Source organism: Eretmochelys imbricata, chromosome 10 (genome assembly GCF_965152235.1).
Source record: "Eretmochelys imbricata isolate rEreImb1 chromosome 10, rEreImb1.hap1, whole genome shotgun sequence".
Lineage (NCBI taxonomy): Eukaryota > Metazoa > Chordata > Testudines > Cheloniidae > Eretmochelys > Eretmochelys imbricata.
The window spans coordinates 22,080,666-22,102,870 of NC_135581.1; the positions used below are offsets into that span (position 1 = coordinate 22,080,666).

The 22,205-nt window shown below is 40.0% G+C and overlaps 1 protein-coding gene across 1 annotated transcript in view; it reads left to right on the forward strand.

Moving 5' to 3' along the window:
- MRTFB (myocardin related transcription factor B) overlaps positions 1-22,205 on the forward strand; it is a 202,265-nt gene that overhangs the window by 137,450 nt on the left and 42,610 nt on the right. The window contains exons 4-7 of the mRNA XM_077828958.1: positions 2,342-2,397; positions 4,448-4,523; positions 6,945-7,106; positions 7,703-7,887. Coding sequence (XP_077685084.1) covers positions 2,342-2,397; positions 4,448-4,523; positions 6,945-7,106; positions 7,703-7,887 — 479 coding nt within the window. The remainder of the gene's footprint in view (positions 1-2,341; positions 2,398-4,447; positions 4,524-6,944; positions 7,107-7,702; positions 7,888-22,205) is intronic.

Genomic DNA, 22,205 nt, shown 5'->3' on the forward strand with positions numbered 1-22,205 from the left:
GCATAGAGCTGCTGTTCCAACTCCAGCACCACCACCGCTCCATGCCCCATGAAGAAGGAGAGGGCTCTGGTTGTGGTGTTTTTATGCCCTGGCTATCCCTGACTGCCATAACATTCTTTAGGGACCATAAGCAGCTGGACCAAGGTAGAGCAGCCTATGGCTATTCTAACTTATGCTAGCCGGGTGGAAGGCAGTCCTAGGATCAGGGGAGTGCAAAGATAGATTAAAGCCACCTTTGATACCACCATCCCTAGTTGCATTGAATACTTTTTTCTCCCCCACCTCTGAGCATCTTTATCTTAGTCCATTTTTAGAATCAGTGGAAGTTGACAATGTCTAGTAAGAGAAAACTGGACTCTGTAGATTATGGACCCCATTAGAAAAATTATTCTTTATGCAATAAACAAATAAACCTATTTAAAATTACAAAAATACATTAGTTACAATTATTATAAATAATATTCAAGTCTTCACTGGTTGAAGTCACAATTCGTTGCATTCCTTGCATGGCTTCTTGAAATTAATCTCTTCTTAAAGTTTCCAGTTACCCAACACACCTGAGACTGCTTAACCATAGTATCCTCTTAACCTTTTCAGTACAGTAGTGGCTTATCAGTAAGGCTACATTTTAGTAAAGGATATTTTTAGTAAAGGTCACAGGCAGTAAACAAAAATTCACGTCCCTTGACCTGTCCATGACTTTTACTATATACCCCTGACTAAAACTTTGGGGGTGGGATACCACTGAGCAGGGGTGCAGGTGCTGGAGCGGCAGCACGGGTACTGGGGCGGGTTGCAGCTGCGGGGAGGGCACCATGGGTGCTGCAGCAGGGGCAGGTTTCCTACCCGGCTCCTGGGAAGCGGCAACCTCCAGCTCCTAGCTCCATGTGCTGCCTCCACTCGACCCCAGACCCCGGTTCTGACGCTCCCATTGGCTGGGAACCTTGTCCAATGGGAGCTGCAGAGGAGGTGCCTGCAGGTGGAGGCAGCACGTGGAGCTAGGAGCTGAGGGAAGGGAGTTCCTGTCACCCTTCTGGGGAGTTCCCCCCACCCGAGGTAAGCACCGCCCTGCACCCCAATCCCCAGCCCTGAGCCTCCCACACCCAAACTCCTGGTGCTAGGGAGTGAGGGGGTTGAGACTGCCCCAGCAGCAGCTGGTGCGGCTGGCCCAGGGGCTGCCTGAGCTGCTCAGGCGGCTCCCAGGCCAACTGCAGGGGCTACCCCAGAAGTCACGGAGGTCACGGAAAGTCATGGAATCCGTGACTTCCGTGACAAACACGGAGCCTCACTTCTCAGTGATCTTCATCTATACCTTATCTCTCAAGGACAGCTGGACTTTCAGCTACCATGTTGCAGACTTCTTACACTGTGGAGTGGGCTCGGAGGGCACCTTTCTTTTTCTGTCTGGGAATCAACAGACTTCACTAGGAAAGTGAAGAAATCGCACTTTAAAAATACAAATGTTTCCAGGATTTTTTCCCTTAAATGTTTATATTTTCTTGAAAGTTGCTTCAGAATGAAACACAGCATTATGGTGCTATCCTATTTTAACTGTACTTTACTTTGAATATTTTGTGTTTTTACAATGTTTAAAAATAGATTAGTGCAGACAGTTCTTAGTAAAAGACAATTTCTATACCTGCCTGTTGAATGTTTTGTGCATTGATCTTTCCTGTATTTATTATTAGAGAAAATAAATCATAAGTGAAGGGTAATGTAGTGGGACAGATATATCTGTCCCACTACATTATTTCAGTATTTTAAATGGTGGCTGATAAAATTCTACCATAGAGCACTTTATTGGTAAATAGCTAGGGGACACCAGCATATGACATAGGTAACATAAAATATTAGAATTTAGTAGGGTATCACAGTGTACCTTTAAAATGTTCTAATGTGCTCTGCCTATGCTTGAGAAGTGGAGTTTGTTTTGCCTTCATGATTGACAGCTTTGCTTAGCTACAAATCCCAATTTAGAATCTGTACCTCTGTTATATCAGTGAGTTACAGTAATTTTCTATGTGAGAAAAAGACTTAACCTGTACATATTTTTACAATGAGCTACAATCTCAGAGTGGAATGCCTCCCTGTGCAGAGGGCCAGCACAAAGAATATGCAATACTTCAGTCCCACTTAAGCTGTCTGCACAGGGATGAATTTAACCTTCAGTAAATACAAGCAAATAATAAATAGAAAGAGTCAGGTGTTGGGCAAGTAAAATGGAATCCCATACCTGATGTAGTGTTGAGTGCAAGATGCCTATCCTTAACTAATACACTGATTAGAGCATTTCATTTGGAAACCATTTCCTGTCAGTTTAACTCTTTCTTTCTTCTCACAGCTTTGAAAAGCCCAGCTGCATTCCATGAGCAGAGAAAGAGCTTGGAACGAGCCAGGGTAAGGGATGTAGTTTATACTTTCTTTAAAACTATCAACGTACTATTAATATCTGAAAAAAGAAAGCTAATTTATTACTTATGAAAAACAAAAATAGATCAGAAAAAAATGTGAGGTAGGCAGTTCTCAGACTGCATAGGACATTTTATTATCATTGCAAATAGTCTATGGTAATATTCTGGAAGAATCCCTAAAATTGAAATGCAACATTTGTAGCAAATCTCTTGTGTTGAGTGGGAGTGTTCTTAATTCTCCACCGATACCAGACAGGTTGGGGGCTTAAATGTGACGGTACTCTATTGCAGGTCTTCCCCCAGTCCAAGAAGAGCACTGTTAAAATGACAATAGAGAAAGACGACAGGTTTTGTACAAGGAAACAGGCCTTGCCTGTGCTGAAGTTTTTATGCACCCGTGCAGCTGTATCAGTGTAGGTACTCTAGTGGCTCAAACTGCATTGTGGATAAGCCTTAATCCAGGCAAGAGGGAAAAAAATGCCGCCATCGTATGATCCATCCTGACATTCGGTGCTCTAGGACTTCAGTAACAGCTGTAGTGCCTGCATGCTTTTTCTGTAGCTTGATCCAGCTTTGGATCATTGTAAAATTTACTGGCCTTTCCCCAGCACCAATTCTTGCTCATTCTCCCTTCCCCACTGGTTGCCGTGGAGACACCCCAAAGAACAAAGCTCAGTGGTGCATGAGTTGCTGCATACTACACAGAATCGTAGCAGTTCCACTCCGTTTACATTCTTCCACAGATGTGGAATGCAGAATATTGCCCTTAGATCTATTTTCAGTCTGCCTGTCTTCAGATTCAAGAAGTCACCACTGATCTGGATCACATTCAGAATTACCTTAAATTATGTAGAAAGGGATGGGGCCATTGATACAGCTACTGCCATGTACAGTACTGTTTCAGTCCACCTTCTAGTACTATTTTATGGAGGATAATGAACAAATTGATATCTTCTAATACATATCCTTTATAAGAGAAACACAGGTAGGACAGCTGACAATTTTTTTAAAATACAGTTTGAAAACTTTTAATAAAAATCTGGACTTTAGGACAAGGTTAGCTATGCCTGAATTATTCTGCACAATCCAATAAGAGTCAGTCATCGTGCCATAACTTCATAAAACTGTCCAACTTTAAACTGTGAAATCTAGTCATCTAGATCTTCAAACTTATTCCAAAGAGATGGGTTTCTTTTAAGAAAATTAATAAGGATGTTACTTTGCACAGCACATTTTAATAGCAAAGGTCTTAACTGTGCTAATATGACATGGATCTGCATTATGGTACAGCGGATCTCTGGATTGCTCCTGGGTTGCTTACGCAGGGATTGTGACTCAGACACTTCAGTCCCTTGCACAGGATGTGTTAATGTGTGTAGAGAAGCCTCTCTATGTACCAACACCAGGGCCAGGAGCAATTTATTCATTAGTGCTGGCTGCTGCTTTGAAGTAGAGATGTCACTAACTTTCAAGTAAAGAAAAAAATTGAGTTTTAAAAGCAGTTCAAAGGCAATTTCTGTCTTGCTTACTGGAGTCATTTTATGTCTGTACTAGTGTGCTGCATTTCCCAAATTCCCATTCAATCACACCAATTAGATTTAGATTTCAATCTCCCTTTCTTGCTCTGTGTGTTTAGGTTGGAGGAAGAGGGGTAGTTAGGCAGAGAGTCTGTTTAAGGTGGGTCGTTTTATGGGATCCTTGTTATTTGTAAACTATTCAGGGGAGGGGAACTAAGTTTTATCCTATGCCCTGTAAATTGTCAGCTATACTTACTGTGCAATATAAATACTTCAGTAATCACAAACATAAAGCCACAACCTAAGCTTTAATGCAAAGTCTTGCCAAAAATTCTGAAGTTTTGATGGCTTTGTTCATAAGGAAACATTTTCAGTACAAAAAATAAATCTCTCCCTCAACAGAAAACAGTGATGCTCGTAAAAGTTTGTGTGAATGAACAAATTGCTTTGTTCTGTAGTTATTAGCATTTGTGTGATGCTTTCTCCCCCCCTGCCCCTTTTTTTTTTTTTTTTTTAAAGACTGAAAATTTTCTGAAGCACAAGATTCGCAGCAGACCAGATCGATCAGAATTGGTCAGAATGCATATTCTGGAAGGTAGGAACCCATATATCCTGTTTTTCAGGCTAAGGGTTTATTTTAGTTTTGGGCTATCTAACTGAATCAAGCTTAGTTATGAGGTACTTATTAAGGTGCAAGACTTCTTTTGCATGCCAATCTGTGGTTCAGGTAATTGGCACTCCATGGAGACTTGAACCAGTGGGGAGGAATCTTTATCCTTAATCCATAGGACAGCAGAGAAGACACTCCTGGCCACGGCTGTCTTCTCAGCTGTGAGGAGGATGTCTCTATAGCCACTGTTTCCCTTAAATAAAAATTGTGTTGTATTATATAAAGTTAATTGCTGTATTATCTATCTCCTAAGGGTTGTACATACAGTATACATTGTTGCAGTCTTTCCAGGAAGCCCTGAAACAATCTTTTAAGGGATGTTTTCCGCAGTAGATTAACCATTAATGAGCTTGTCTCTCCACATTTTGTTGCCTTGCTGTTCAGGTAAATTTAATACTCAGAAATAATAAAATCAGTTTTTGAATGGGATGGCATTAGCATGTTTTAATATTGAAATCCCATTGTATGTACAAACAGCAGTATTAAAAACCAAAATGAATTAGCAGTATTCCATTTGGTGAAATAGTCTGCTGTTTTTAGTTTTCAGAACATGAACTACACTCAGATCAGGATTCTTCATATTGACAGACCATCTGCATTTTGTCATTAAAATTAGCACGCAACAAACATCTAACAACCTTTAAAATTACATTTTAAAATTAAGCCTTTTATAGTTGAGTTTGGCAAGAGAGTCTCCAAATAATTTGTTTTGAAGTTGAAAAACAACAGTTTAATGGATTGCATTCATATTTGTTCTGGGAAAACTGTCATTAGGGCTAAAGTCATATCAAGTTTCTGCACAGTATATTGGGAAACAGCCAAGACGTTACATTTTGAAAATTGGGGTTTATAATGGAAATACCAATTCACCCTTAACTGTAAGAGTGCTGCTATAATGTATACATTTTTACTAATATGATCTGCTTTTAGATTTATGAATCATATTAGTTCTGTGTGTCATACTTTTGGTTTCACACACATGATTACATATATGCTGATATTATTACGATAGAATAAGAAGTGCCTGCATTCTTTAAAATGTCCCTGATGGGTTTTTTCTTTCTACTTCAGCCTACTTAATGAGTCTAGGAGAATAAATTGGTAGTCTTACTTTGGTGACAAAGGCCATGATTTGGCAAAGTGCATAAGCAATTGCGTAATTTTAAACTGACTCAGGTGCTTAAAGTTAAATGTGTTTAAATTCTTTGCTGAATTGGGGCCAAAGTAATTGAAGATTGTTTTTCAGGTCAAATTTGACTCAAATTTTACCTTTGTAAAAATATGCTCATAGAATTCGTGAGGATTTTTTTTTAATAACGAAAATCTTTTCAAATAAACAAAATATGTCACTGGAGTGATTTAAGCAAATAAACATTACCCTCTAGAGTTTTCAATTCAAACATAAGCTGGAGAATTGCAAGTGAACTTGACAAGAAACTGGCTATCATCAAATGCAAATTGTGAAAGAAATGTCAAAAGTAACCAATACTATATCATAAAGTGTTAAGTTGTATAAGTTGTTTTAATTATTTCAGTAACATAGAAAAGGACTTTTTTGTAATAAAACATTTAAATCTGATAGTGCCTCTCTAATAGGTCACCACCATTTATATAGCCGCTTATACTAATAAACAGCATTTTGGTGTCCTGTCCGTCTGTTGTAGTGTACAGTAAATATTATACACCTTGTTTATGTTGTGTAGATTCTGTAGCTGCAAGTTGCATCCTAAATTGATGACAGGGCAGGGTCCTTGATCAGAGTGCCTAAGAAACTTGATTTGGGATCCCCAGGCACTACCATAATTTAATAATAAAATTAATAATTATTATTAAATACTATGTTGGTTGGTTGAGCCCGTATGAGCTTGATTTCTTTGGCTGGGTATAAGTTTTTTCATTTAAATTTTAAATTTCGTCTTGTGATGCTGAGGAAATTTATTGTAAGTGCACTAAAAAGGACAAATGACTTCCTAAAACCAGAAAGTTTTTCTGAGTTGGTCTTTTTTCAAATGTTTACCTTTTGTTAAAAATGTTACAAATACACATTGTTGTGATGGCTGCAAAAGTGCTATATTTAGCTAATTGTGGGAGGATATTATAAACAAGAGCTATCTAGAACATTTTCCTTTTCTAATACTAATTTTGAGGATCTGTAGATAAGTTAGTACTATATATGTATTTTTATAACAAAATGACACTCTCTAATAAAGGACTAAAATAACTCACCGATGTTTTAAAGTTTTCGACATGCATGGAGGTATGGCTATGAAGATCAAAAGCTATTTTGATGGTCTTAAAATGAGACAAAATAGTTAACAAAATAATTAAGAGTTTTATCTCTTTTAGAGACATTTGCAGAACCCTCACTGCAAGCAACTCAGATGAAACTGAAGAGAGCTCGGCTGGCAGATGATCTGAATGAGAAGATTGCTCAGAGGCCTGGCCCTATGGAACTGGTGGAAAAGAACATCCTTCCTGTCGACTCCAGTGTTAAAGAAGCAATTATAGGCAAGTAGAAGAGCTACAACTTGGATCTGTTATCAATAAGGCAATATGAGAAATTAGTAATTTGAACCTTAACTTTAAAGGTTAGTTAAAAAAAAAAACCCGTAAAGTTAATTAGCTATGTATTATGTCAACTTCTAAGATACTTATGCCCTACCAGCACTAAAGTGAGCAGAGTAATACTATTTTTATTCAAACTCAGTTTTAACTGTACAGTTGATCGGACTATAAAGCTATGTCAGTCTTACATGAGTGAATCTTTTAATTATTAAAAATAGTTAAAAATTAATTGACGCTACATAAATGACTCTTATTTAGTCACCTCCGATATTAAGGGACCATCCCACTAAATGCTCAAACATACTGAATACAGTTCTTCTCATCCTTTCTTAGAAGACCATCACCATTGAGCAACCAATTTTTGGACCCTTGAATATCATTTAAGATGGCTTTTATTGTGTTAAAAATAACATTTATATCCAAAAATATTTAAATACAAAACATAGTATGCTAGTTGATTTCCAACATTTCATGGCTCCTCTAGCTAGCTAAATATTGACTTCTGAAACTAAATAGTTTATTTATTGTAAACATCCTAGCAGTTGGACAAGAGAGTTATCCCCAAGCTTTGGATGATTACTCATTTGATGAAGACAGCAGTGACGCTTTATCTCCAGATCAGCCTGCTAGCCAGGAATCCCAGGGTTCAGCAGCGTCTCCTGGTGAGCCAAAAACAAGGGACTCGCCATCATCAGTCACACCGAACACTACTTCTACTACACAGGTACAGTTTATAAATGTCAGAATCAAATCACAAACCTATCTATTGTAGTACTGTATTGCAGTAAAGAGAGCACTGATAAAAAAGCACATTTACCATAACATGATATTTAACTTTCTGTGTGTTTTTGTCGCATTTCACTTCAATGGTGCTCATTCTAGGGTGACAGATTCAGACCAGAAGAATATAAGAGAGTGCTGGAAGGCAGGTATATCCACCTTCAGAATGAGCAGGCCCTTGTTCCCTGGATAGCCAAACAAAGGTTACTCCAGGCCAATTAAGACACCTGATGCCAATTAACCAGTTAAGGCCGTTAGGCTAATGGAGACAGCTGAAACCAATCAAGGTCCCACTTATACTGTTTAAAAGCTCTCCTTCCAGTGCCCTCCAGGAGGCTGAGGTGAAAGGAGCTGGAGGAGAGGAAGCATTGCTGAATCCTGAGGTAAGGGTGAAGCTAGGAAAAGGGGACCACGGGGAAAGTGGCCCAGGGAATCAAAGCAGTTTCAGTGGTGAAGGGAAAACCACCAACAGGTGCTACCATTAGAATCCCTGGGCTGGAACCTGGAGTAGAGGGCGTGCCCGGGTTCTCCCCTCTTCCCACCCCCACTCTATAGAGATCCCCTGGAGAAGGGAAGCAGGACTCGGTCCAGGCAGGAGGCCGAACTGCGTCTACTGAGCTCTATGGAGCAATAGAGAGTGTGTGGTATTCCCCCTTCCCATCTCCCACACTGGCCGGTGATGAAAGTAACTCAATAGGCTGTGACTCTTGTCGCTACACTAAGAAAGGGAGGTCACACTGGGGCCATATCAAGTTTCTGAGGCCATTGAATCTTCCCAGAAGCACAGGACCCACCAATACAGGCTCGGGACTTTGTCACACTAGGTACTGTTGACCAAAGTTGGAGGACATATTTGATCAAAGAGAGGTACTGAAGGCCCCGAACATAACACAGGAAAAGGAGGAAGCAAATAAAGAGCACTAATTGTGTTCTCACCTTTCTTTATTTCCCTCATTTTTTTTCATTAATATTAATAATTTTTAACTCTTCTTTTGTTTTATCTTTCCTACTGGCCACCATCTCTGTGTCTCTTTCTATGCTATATATGACCCTAGAAATACTTCCTCTTCTTAAATATCAGATTTCATTCATCACACTGCCAAGCAACTCAACAAGCTTTTAAAAACTCTCAATATTATTTGTGTAGGCTACTTTTCATGTTGATAAAATAACCGGCTTTAACTTAAGCAAAAAGTCAAAAACTATTCTTTTTAAAGTATTGTGCTGGTTAAAATCCAGTTACCTCAAAAATGAACTTGTGAGACTTCTTGGTTCCCCTCTGTATGAACATGGTAGAGAAATAGATGGAGTGAACATGACCTACCTGCCTGCCAGTGTGTTAAAGAAATCTTTGCTCGTATTCTGTAATGTGGCCTCCCACCATCATATGAGGATTGCATTTTACTTTTCCCTTTATTGCAAGTACCCTTCCTCTGCGCCCTTAAAAACAATGTAACTTTGTATAGTTGTTCCCCCACTTTTCTTGTAGTATTTAGGACACTGAACAAACAGTAAAAATATCATGGTAGTAAAAAACATAAAATATTAAATCTAACCCTGCAGACTGCTGTTCAAAAATCTGAGAAAGGTGGGATTCGTAGACCTTGCACACCCTTCTCACCTTCATCAACCTGAAACCTCAAGCCAGAATCCAAATATATGCATGGAACTTCCTCCACAGTCAACATGGATAAACATTCAGGAACTGCTTTAAAAATAATGGAGGTGGCAACATTCACTCAACATTCATTCTCATAAGAGAGAGAAAACAGATCAGTTCCTAAAGTATCCCATTCTTAGCTGTTACACTGTGCAAAAGTGTTTGGGTCACTTCTGAATTTAAGTATACTTCATAGCAGTGTATTGTGATAGCCTTGTCTGGTCAGTTTGAACATGGGGAACATATCTGTATTCCTTTTATTTGCTAAATGAATACAGGGAGCATTTGTACTATTTAATTATGCAAAGTGGTTAACAAAAGCAGGGAACAGGAAATTTCCCATGTAGCATAATTTACATAATCTAACTAACCATTTCTTTGCTATTCATATATTTCACATTTCCACTGTACTTCAGAGATGACATTGAATTAGATATTTGGGGGAGGAAAGATCATATCCACTTAAACTCAGACACAAAAATAGATAAACCTTCGAAAAAGACAAACTTTCATGCTGTTTCAAGCTCTCTGCATAGTCTAGAACTGATAATGAATTAAATCATCTCAGATTCATTGCTTGCTAGTGTCTGTAATTATTGGATTCTTTTTAATGGAATTTAGAAACACTTGTTTACCTAGCTTACTTTTCAAATGCTTGCAGTAAAAGGGTTCAAAAAATAACTTATGGTTCAAAAAAGAACTAGATAAATTCATGGAGGATAGGTCCATGGCTATTAGCCAGGATGGGCAAGGATAGTGTTCCTAGTCTCTGTTTGCCAGAAGCTGGGAATGGGCAACAGGGAATGGATCACTTGATGATTACCTGTTCTGTTCATTCCCTCTGGGGCACCTGGCATTGGTCACTGTTGGAAGACAGGATACTGGGCTAGATGGACCTTTGGTGTGACCCAGTATGGCTGTTCTTATGTCGTTGCATTGGAATGTGCAGAACCCAGTTTGCTGTTCCTAGGTTCCAAGAGTGAAATCCTGGCTCCCTTGAAGTCAATAGCAGAACTCCCATTCACTTCAAGGAAGCCAAGATTTCACCCCATGCTTTTTCCAGAATCTGTAGAACCTCTGCAGTCATCCCAGAAGAATGTTTTGTCTTTAATAGTAATGATTAACTACAGTTGCTACTGGGTTTTTAGTACCTTTCTTCATTCCAGATACTTAACTTGTATAAATCATCATAATTCTACTGAAGTTAATCAGTTGGGTATCTGGCCCTGTGTCTCCAGAAAGAAAAGGAGTACTTGTGGCACCTTAGAGACTAACCAATTTATTTGAGCATGAGCTTTCGTGAGCTACAGCTCACTTCATCAGATGCATACCGTGGAAACTTCAGCAGACTTTATATATACACAGAGAATATGAAACAATACCTCCTCCCACCCCACTGTCCTGCTGGTAATAGCTTATCTAAAGTAATCATCAGGTTAGGCCATTTCCAGCACAAATCCAGGTTTTCTCACCCTCCACCCCCCCACACAAATTCACTCTCCTGCTGGCGATAGCCCATCCAAAGTGACAACTCTTTACACAATGTGCATGATAATCAAGTTAGGCCATTTCCTGCACAAATCCAGGTTCTCTCACTCCCTCACCCCCCTCCAAAAACCCACCCCCATACACACACAAACTCACTCTCCTGCTGGTAATAGCTCATCCAATAGCTGGGAGTGCTGGTAGCGTAGGGCCTGAGGAGGGAGTCTACATAGCCAGACAATCCTGCTGTCAGGGTGCCAATGCCTGAAATGATGGGGCGCCCAGGAGTTCCAGGTTTATGGATCTTGGGTAGTAGACAGAATATCCCAGGTCGGGGTTCCAGGGGTGTGTCTGTGCGGATTTGATCTTGGAACCCCGACCTGGGATGTTCTGTCTACTACCCAAGATCCATAAACCTGGAACTCCTGGGCGCCCCATCATTTCAGGCATTGGCACCCTGACAGCAGGATTGTCTGGCTATGTAGACTCCCTCCTCAGGCCCTACGCTACCAGCACTCCCAGCTACCTTCGAGACACCACTGACTTCCTGAGGAAACTTCAATCCACCGGTGATCTTCCTGATAACACCATCCTGGCCACTATGGATGTAGAAGCCCTCTACACCAACATTCCACACAAAGATGGACTACAAGCCGTCAGGAACACTATCCCTGATAATGTCACGGCTAACCTGGTGGCTGAACTTTGTGACTTTGTCCTTACCCATAACTATTTCACATTTGGGGACAATGTATACCTTCAGATCAGCGGCACTGCTATGGGTACCCGCATGGCCCCACAGTATGCCAACATTTTTATGGCTGATTTAGAACAACGCTTCCTCAGCTCTCGTCCCCTAAAGCCCCTACTCTACTTGCGCTATATTGATGACATCTTCATCATCTGGACCCATGGAAAAGAAGCCCTTGAGGAATTCCACCATGATTTCAACAATTTCCATCCCACCACCAACCTCAGCCTGATCCAGTCCACACAAGAGATCCACTTCCTGGACACTACAGTGCTAATAAACAATGGTCACATAAACACCACCCTATACCGGAAACCTACTGACCGCTATTCCTACCTGCATGCCTCCAGCTTTCACCCTGACCACACCACACGATCCATCGTCTACAGCCAAGCTCTGCGATACAACCGCATTTGCTCCAACCCCTCAGACAGAGACAAACACCTACAAGATCTCTGTCAAGCTTTCTTACAACTACAATACCCACCTGCGGAAGTAAAGAAACAGATTGATAGAGCCAGAAGAGTTCCCAGAAGTTACCTACTACAGGACAGGCCTAACAAAGAAAATAACAGAACGCCACTAGCCGTCACCTTCAGCCCCCAACTAAAACCCCTCCAACGCATTATTAAGGATCTACAACCTATCCTAAAGGATGACCCAACACTCTCACAAATCTTGGGAGACAGGCCAGTCCTTGCCTACAGACAGCCCCGCAACCTGAAGCAAATACTCACCAACAACCACATACCACACAACAGAACCACTAACCCAGGAACTTATCCTTGCAACAAAGCCCGTTGCCAATTGTGCCCACATATCTATTCAGGGGACACCATCACAGGGCCTAATAACATCAGCCACACTATCAGAGGCTCGTTCACCTGCACATCCACCAATGTGATTTATGCCATCATGTGCCAGCAATGCCCCTCTGCCATGTACATTGGTCAAACTGGACAGTCTCTACGTAAAAGAATAAATGGACACAAATCAGATGTCAAGAATTATAACATTCATAAACCAGTCGGAGAACACTTCAATCTCTCTGGTCACGCAATCACAGACATGAAGGTCGCTATCTTAAAACAAAAAAACTTCAAATCCAGACTCCAGCGAGAAACTGCTGAATTGGAATTCATTTGCAAATTGGATACTATTAATTTAGGCTTAAATAGAGACTGGGAGTGGCGAAGTCATTATGCAAGGTAGCCTATTTCCTCTTGTTTTTTCCAAACCCCCTCCCCCCCCAAGATGTTCTGGTTTAACTTGGATTTAAACTTGGAGAGTGGTCAGTTTGGATGAGCTATTACCAGCAGGAGAGTGAGTTTGTGTGTGTATGGGGGTGGGTTTTTGGAGGGGGGTGAGGGAGTGAGAGAACCTGGATTTGTGCAGGAAATGGCCTAACTTGATTATCATGCACATTGTGTAAAGAGTTGTCACTTTGGATGGGCTATCGCCAGCAGGAGAGTGAATTTGTGTGGGGGGGTGGAGGGTGAGAAAACCTGGATTTGTGCTGGAAATGGCCTAACCTGATGATTACTTTAGATAAGCTATTACCAGCAGGACAGTGGGGTGGGAGGAGGTATTGTTTCATATTCTCTGTGTATATATAAAGTCTGCTGAAGTTTCCACGGTATGCATCTGATGAAGTGAGCTGTAGCTCACGAAAGCTCATGCTCAAATAAATTGGTTAGTCTCTAAGGTGCCACAAGTACTTCTTTTCTTTTTGTGAATACAGACTAACACGGCTGTTACTCTGAAACCTGTCTCCAGAAAAGATCACAGAATTAATGAAGATGTTGGTTTTTATATTTATATAGTTTTAAAACAGTGTAGATGTTTGGTATTAAGAAACAAAACAAACTTGCTGTTTCTCACCTAAGCTGGATTTTCTTGTGTTTTCTTGTATTATGTATCTAAATTAGATTTTCCAAAGAAGAGTGAAAGTAAGGAAACCTGAAACACTAAAAGGAACAAAACTGGCAGATGCAACATTTCCCTAATCTATAATAAGATAACTGAATGTATCGTATTTTTTTAAATAGATGAACAAAAAATCAAATGTAGATTTGACTCAGTAGCTTCAAAATAATACTATCCACTGCCATGGAGAGATCGGAGCTTAATTGTTAGTCTTTGTAGCTTATGTTCTTAGGTCAAAGAAGCAACATTGCTTCTCTCAGGTGCTTCATTGACTGGTCCAAAGTCTCATTCATAAGGATGGCAGTTTTGTGTCTCTGACAGTATAAATTATTAGATCTAAAAGGGAAACAGATCGCCTCTACTTCTGAAGAGGCAATTAAGATGGATCCAAATGGCAGTATTATCCATTAAGAAGCTCCCAAGAGCCTAAATAGTGTCATCTCATTACATTGGTGTAAATCAGTAATAAATCCATTGTAAATGATCAATTCCACTGTAAATATGAAATATGAGTATTGGGACCATAGTCTCTTATTTCAAACATTTTTAAAAAATCATATAGTAGCAGACGGATGGAGGCATAATGCTGTACTTGAATTTCTTTTCTCAAAAGCCTGTCTCAACCAATTTGTAAAATTTGTAGACTTAAAGTACGAAACACTGTTACCCCCCACTATTTTTTTTTTGGATTATTAGTCTGACAGTTTATACCATTTAGAATAAGGCTGTCAAGTGATTTAAAAAAAAATCATGATTAATCACGCTGTTGTTAAAGAATACCATTTATTTAAATATTTTAGATCTTTTCTACATTTTAAAATATATTGATTTCAATTACAACACAGAATACGAAGTGTACTGTGCTCATTTTATATTTATTTTTTATTTAAAATAATTGCACTGTAAAAAACCAAACAAATAGTGGCTCTCAATTCATACAAATACAAGTACTGTAGTGCAATCTCTTTATCATGAAAGTTGAACTTACAATTATGCACAAAAAATAACTGCATTCAAAAATAAAACAATATAAAACTTTAGAACTTACAAGTCCACTCAGTCCTACTTCTTGTTCAGCCAATCACTCAGACAAACAAGTTTGGTTACAATTTGCAGGCGACAATGCTGCCCACCTCTGGTTTACAGTGTCACCTCAAAGTGAGAACAGGTGTGTTCAGCTGGCACTGTTGTAGCTTCAACCACCATTCCAGAGGACATGCGTCCATGCTGATGATGGGTTCCATTCGATAACGATCCAAAGCAGAGAGGACCGATGCAATATTCATTTTTATCATCTGAGTCAGATGCCATCAGCAGAAGGTTGATTTTCGTTTTTGGTGGTTCGGGTTCTGTAGTTTCTGTATTGGAGCGTTGCTCTTTTAAGACTTCTGAAATGATGCTCCACGCCTCGTCCCTCTCAGATTTTGAATGGCACTTCAGATTCTTAAACCTTAGGTTGAGTGTTATAGCTATTTTAGAAATCTCACATTAGTACCCTCTTTGCGTTTTGTCAAATCTGCTGTGAAGTGTTCTTAAAAAGAACATGTGCTAGGTCATCATCCAAGACTGCTATAACATGAAATATGTGGCAGAATGCAGGTAAAACAGAACAGGACATATACAATTCTCTCTTCCCCAAGGAGTTCAATCACAAATTTAATTAATGCATTATTTTTTTAATGAGCGCCATGAGCATGGAAGCATGTCCTCTGTAATGGTGGCCGAAGCACAAAGGGGCATATGAATGTTTAGCATATTTGGCACTTAAATACCTTGCAACACCAGCTACAAAAATGCCATGCGAACACCTGTTCTCACTTTCAGGTGACATTGTAAATAAGAAGCAGGCAGCAATATCTCCGGTAAATGTAACCAACCTTGTTTGTCTTAGCAATTGGCTGAACAAGAAGTAGGACTGAGTGGGAGGGTCTAAAGTTTTACATTGTTTTGGTTTTGAGTGCAGTTATGTAACAAAAAAAGCTACATTTGTAAGTTACACTTCTACGCTAAAGGGATTGCACTACAGTACTTGTATAAGGTGAATTGAAAAATACTATTTATTTTCTTGATAATTTTTACAGTGCAAATATTTGTAATCAAAAATAATATAAAGTGAGTACTGTACACTTTGTATTCTGTGTTTTAATAGAAACCAATATATTTGAAAATGTAGAAAAACATCCAAAATATTTAATAAATTTCAATTGGTATTCTATTGTTTAACAGTGCAATTAATCGCAATTAATTTTTTTAAGTTAATTGAGTGAGTTAACTGCGATTAATTGACAGCCCTAATTTAGAAGAAAATATATATATAATATAAAATAAATAAAATTTGGAATTGCATTTCAAGCGCTCATAAAATCTATCCACTGATTGGTGAAAACTAGAACAGTTTAAATATGCAAAATGGAATGTTGAGATGCTTGATTCCCTCTTTCACAGTTCCTCTGAACTGCAAAAATAGTTTGAGCTTTGCAAGAAAACAAAAAAAAAATCTTCACAATAACATAGTTGTGTGGTCTAGAAAGGACAGTGACACTGTCTGACCTTGAATATTTCTGCATCTTTAAACATCTTATAAAAATGCAGCTGGAAAACAACTTGCCAGAATATCAGTGGAACTAACATCACTTGCACTGGAAATTAAATTTAAGTCTGACCAATTCCTAAAACAGATGGCTATGTGTATAATATAGTCATCTGGGCATTGTTATCATGAGTGCCTCTCGCTGGATTCTCACAGCCAGTTTTGGTATCTCCAGCCTTTGAGTTACTCAGTAGACCATTATTTATGATGCCTACTTGTATTAGATGTTGTCAGACTATTGGTTTTCCTCTGTTGTTAATTCTTTGTGCCATTTTGGTCCTTGATTTCTTTGAAATAGCCAGCATGGATGCTGATTAGTATAAGTATGGTGCTGGGCTTTTTTGATAGGGGGACACTTATCCACTTGGAACTGGAGACCACCAACTCATTTAAAGGTTACCAGATTTCCACTAGACTTTTGGTCACTGTTGGTCAGTAATGAATTTGATCTTAAGTCCAGTTGCTTTCAAGGAAATAAAGTAGTCACTATTCCCTAAATAAAATTATCCGTCTTTTTCTCATTCCTCTTTACACTACCAACACCTTATTTTTTTCTTTTCCTATATCTTGCACTTCTTAGCCAGATTTCCTCATTACATATTGCTGCGCTCATGAACACTTAAATGTTCAACCCAATATCTTGCAAGTGTTTTTTATTTGCATATAGATTTCTAATAACCCATTGATAGTGATGTTTGGGATCTTCTGGTGCTTATACTATACATTCTTAATTGTATACTCTAAAATAAACATGTGTAGCTTTTGCAATGCAACTAAGAATAGCTATTTTACAGCTTATGGAAAGATTTAAGGAGGTAACAATTTTAATGGCCAGAGTAATGGGTATTAATGTAAACGTGTAATATCTCTTTTGGTTAGTCATGGCTGTAATCTAGTGCTGGATTTTCAGAAGAACTTCATAGGGAGCTCAGGGTGTTTCATGAAGGTTCTATATACAAAGAACAAAATACATAACTGAGCACTTTGGAACATTTTCCCATTTGTTGTTTAAACTCACTTTATATCGGTACATTTATTTTTAAACTGAGCCAGTGGACTTCTAACATGGCCATGACTAGGGTGACCAGATGTCCTGATTTTATAGGGACAGTCCTGATTTTTGGGTCTTTTTCTATTGTAGGCTCCTATTACCCTTCCACCCCATCCTGATTTTTCACATTTGCTGTCTGGTCACCTTAGCCATGACTCCTGTAAAATTGCAGCTACTTTATACAAGGCATGGCAGAAACTAGAATTTTTCTGAACCTTTTTCTTGACCGCCACCATGATAAAATACAAAAAAGATTGCAAAATTCAAATTAAAGAAAAACATGTCTATCTAAGGCAGCTGATAGTGTACATCATTTAAAGTGCATTCCTTCCTGAGGGTGCAGATTGTGACATGAATTAGGTTCCATATGGAGAAAATGTAATGTGTGTTGGGGGAAATGAAAACAAACCACATGAAATCAGATCAGTAAGTGAAGAGTTAGGGTCCTTATGGATAGTTAAATAAAAATACTCGCATGGTAAGTGTTAGATACATGATAGCAACAACAACACAACAGAGCACTTACAGCTAATTTGAAAAGCACTTCAAATAGGGCTTTAAATCTTCTGGTTGCAGATTTTACACTGTGTTCCATACTCTTTTACATATACACCTAGAAGTACAAAACTGCTCCTCCACAGACTGAAACAGATGCTTATCTTCATGTTCCTCTTGAGATATAAGAATAAGAGCCCACATGTGGAACATGTGCCTGGGAATTTGCTCTTTCACTCTGTTAATTTCCTTGGACAAACCTGGCATTTTACTACAACAGAAAATATAAAGAATATTTTGAAAACAATGGCGTATAGTCAGGACTCTTTGAAGACTTCCTCCTGTACATGTTTCCAGGCCTTAAAGAATTAAAACATTTATGATCCCTCAGCACAGATTGAGTGATGACCCAAAAGTCATCTTGCTTTCACCTAAGATGTTTGCATCTGGTAAGGATTAGGTGTTTTGACCTCATTACTTCAAACATGTCAAGTGATGATAACTGCTGCTTAATAGCCAATTTATTTTTAGACCAATTTCTGAACATTGAAGGACATTGCTCGATGAAGCAACGTGAAATTACTTTCCTACACTCAGACTAGCTGTTAACCTGGTGCATGTTCACTTTCAGTTAATGGAGAAAGTGCAGAAATAACACATCTGTGATGGGAAATGGGAGATTTGTTCTTTTATTGTTGTCTTTACATATTTCCTTTAAGAAATAGGGAAGTGGCAACCAATCCACAATTAAAACCTGTTAAATTAGAAAACATGATAAGAAAATGAAGGACATTGTTTGCCCTTTCCTCCCCCTGCTTCCCCACCCCAAACAGAACAATTGTAAAAATGAGGAGTCCACCAAGCTGCATATTTCATATAGTTCACAGCCCTTTCAATTTGCACCTCATTGTCAATGTGAGAACAGGTAATTGACTGTGTGGCAGCTGGACTGTTCAAGTTCAAGTAACATGATGTTTGCTTGAGAGACAGCAGTTTGATTCCTAGTGTCAGTGAAATGGCAGGGTTCAATTGGTTTGGGGTGGGGTATTTTTTAATAGTACTAATAAAAAGCCATACTCTGAAGGGAAAAAAAGAAGAAATGTTGACTGGCTAGGTCAGGGAATTACACAGGACTACCACTTTAAATTTAGTTCCTTGTGCCATTGATCTCTGATGGCCGTAGACTTTGTTCCATGCAGGTAGGATGCTGTTTGCATTTAACCTTGCATTGTTAAGAAAACCTCAAATATGGTCATCCCTGTAAAATTCCATTCATTGAGAGTTGGCTTTAGTATCATTGCCTAGGTAAGTATAATCATGGGTACTGATACTACTGCATGTTTTAGGATTTAAAAGGCTGAATAATGAAAATGAGTAGTGCTGCAGTTACTCAAAATAAGTTTTATTTTAGCTCTTTTACAATTATATTGTTCATGGTTAACCTCCTGCCTGAGAAAAAACAGAGATATGTTACCACACAGCACTTCCTAATCAAGCCTACTTTATTCTTAAGGTAAAAAGCTTTACAGAGAAAACATATTAAAAATGATAAAAGACCCTGTATACATGCTAATAAGCTTAGCAGAATTAACCCTAACATGGACTCTGTGAGGATCAGTCCTTCAGCCCTACCCAAGGGGAGCCTTTGTGGTTACCTGTTCATCACAGCTTCAGCTCAGAACAAACACCCAGTCCCTTCCAACCCCACACTGAGAATGTCTGAGCCCAAGGCCCATTCTAAAACCAGGTTATTTATCTAAAATCCTTTTCTTTGTCCGTTGGTCCCTGGAGAATGTAGTTTGAATTAATAAATGCGTACCTTTCCAGTGGGTGGCTTCAAAGGACTCATAGCAGAGGAAGTACATTAGCATCTCCCCATAGGTGCTGACTACATGGGTGCTTCAGGGCTGGAGCACCCACAGAGAAAAAAAAAGGTGGGTGCTGAGTACGCACAGGCAGCCCCCCCAATCAGCTGTGCACAGCGTGCAGGAGGTGCTGGGGTGGGGTGAGGGCGGGGTGCACTTGGAGGAGGGGACAGAATGGGTTGGGAAGAGGCAGTGCAGAGGTGGGGTGCTGGCAGGGGTGGTGTGGGGGTAGGGCCTAGGGCAGAGCCAGGGGGAGCACTCCCTAGCACATTAGAAAGTCATCACCTCTGCATCTCCCTCTCTACTAGAGAAATACATACAATACCACAATAACACATACATTTTTGTGTTCTTAATAGAATGTACCCCAAAGGTATTAATCCTGATTCAATAAGGTTTAACTTAATTCAGTAAGGTTCATTCAGTATATTGTAGGAAATTGTCAGTGTGTCACCCCACAAGAATTGGCAGAGAGATTCAGGGTAGATATTATACCTCAGAACTACCTTTCTCATTTTGTGAAATGAACTACATTTCAAGTTGATGGTGTCCCTTTTAGTTGTAAACAAACTGGAGGGAATTTAAAGAACCAAGACTGAGGGCTGCAAAGGTTATAAAAACTAATTGATGTGGACACAGTGGCAAAATGAGAATAGACGCATGCATGGAATTAAGTGGCAGGTCACAACTTTTATTAAACTTTAACACAGGGTAGGGGTGCTACCCAGGCATGTAACTGGTTCCAGTGCAGGAGTTAAAGGGCTCCTTACCATATAACCCTTAATGTGGGTAGGCTCCCCTCACCAGGACTCAACTCTCTCTGAGTCTTAGCACCCTCCCGGATGCAAGGGGGACAAAGGGTGCAGCAGGGTGAGGACCTTAGCTCGCAAAGGCCATAGTCTGACCTCAGCCCACGAAGGACACGGGGTCACAACCTATCACATTAGCCCAAGGCCCATCACCGAAATCCCAGGTCTTTTACCTCTGGGAACCTTTCATTTTATTCTCCTAACTGTCCTGGAAACCAGCCACAGGGGCCACCACTGACTAGCTTAGTCATTCCCCACCCACCTATGCTGCCTAGAGTCACAACACCTGCCCAGTCCATGTCTGCACATGCTGTAGCAGTATGTCAGCACTTCCATCTGACAGATATACACCATCATCCCGTCTCGCTGACTGTAAGGGATGTCCTTATACTGTATCACTGAACCCTCTTTCTCCTGGAATATCTTAGTGACCCCCTTATTTACTTTCTTTCTAACATTGTCCACATGGGCTGAGTCTGCTCCCAACCCTGGCCTGTAAGTGCCAACCCCTCTAAGAGTCTCTATACTATGAATTGCCTGCATGTGTCTGGGAAACCCACCAACCTATATCAGGAGGACAGGTGCACAAGCCAGCCAGAGATAATGGAGGGAGCCCACCTGTGGTGGGTCAAAGGCACCACATATTGCACCACCTGGTGTGTGGGTATGGGCCACCCACAGTGAAGCCCTGTATCCTAAATTCCATGGACTCTGAAAGGCTTATAGGCCCTCAGAGTCCACAGGACAACCGAGTCCTCAACTAGTTTCACAGCTGTCATGAGCCAAGGTCCCAGAATTGCTGGAGCATTGCCCACGGATCCCTGCTGGCCAGCGGCAAGTTTTCGAAATCTGTTGTCCTGAAATTGACAGAGGATTGGCAACACCATTATCCATTTCCGGAACATGCACTACATGAAAAAGGATATTAAACTGCAGGCAGTGTAAAATGAAGGCTCTCACCAGCCTTGTTACTCAAGCAGTCTCTGCCAATTGTCTATTTATAATATGGACCCTGGATTGGTTGCCACGCCAGAAATGGACTTTCTTGTTCTGAAAGTTTTCTCCCCTATTGACTGCCATCAGTGTAGGAAAAATCTCAAGCAAGGTGATATCCCCTGTACTGCCCTGCGCCATTTGGCTTTCTGGCTCCCTTTGTGCACACTACTCACCTTGAAAGTAAAGTAAACCCCAAAACCTATACCTCCCAAGACTGATTATACCTGCAGCTCAGTCTTGAGCAACCAGCCCCAATACCATATTGAAACCTCCATTTAACTCTTCCAGGAATCTTTCCCACCCTTCTAAGTCTTCCTTCATTTTCCTCGTCATTCTAATAAAGTGGTCGGGTTTTCACGCTCCAGAGAAGGCTCCTAGGATTGTCCCTTTCACAGCTGGCCCCATGAAGTTTCCTCACCCATTGCAGGTGCAGGTGGATGGCATTTTGTAGCGCATAACTGGGAGACAACGGGTATACAAAGGAAGGAAAATAATTATCATGTTATAAAGGATATGAATTGGTGGACAGGATGAAACTAAGAGGGCAAAAATTTAGGCTGAATGTCAGGCAAAACTTCCATACAGTAAAATTTATAGCACTGTATAAAGGCTTGATCTTTTGCTGTTACCTTCA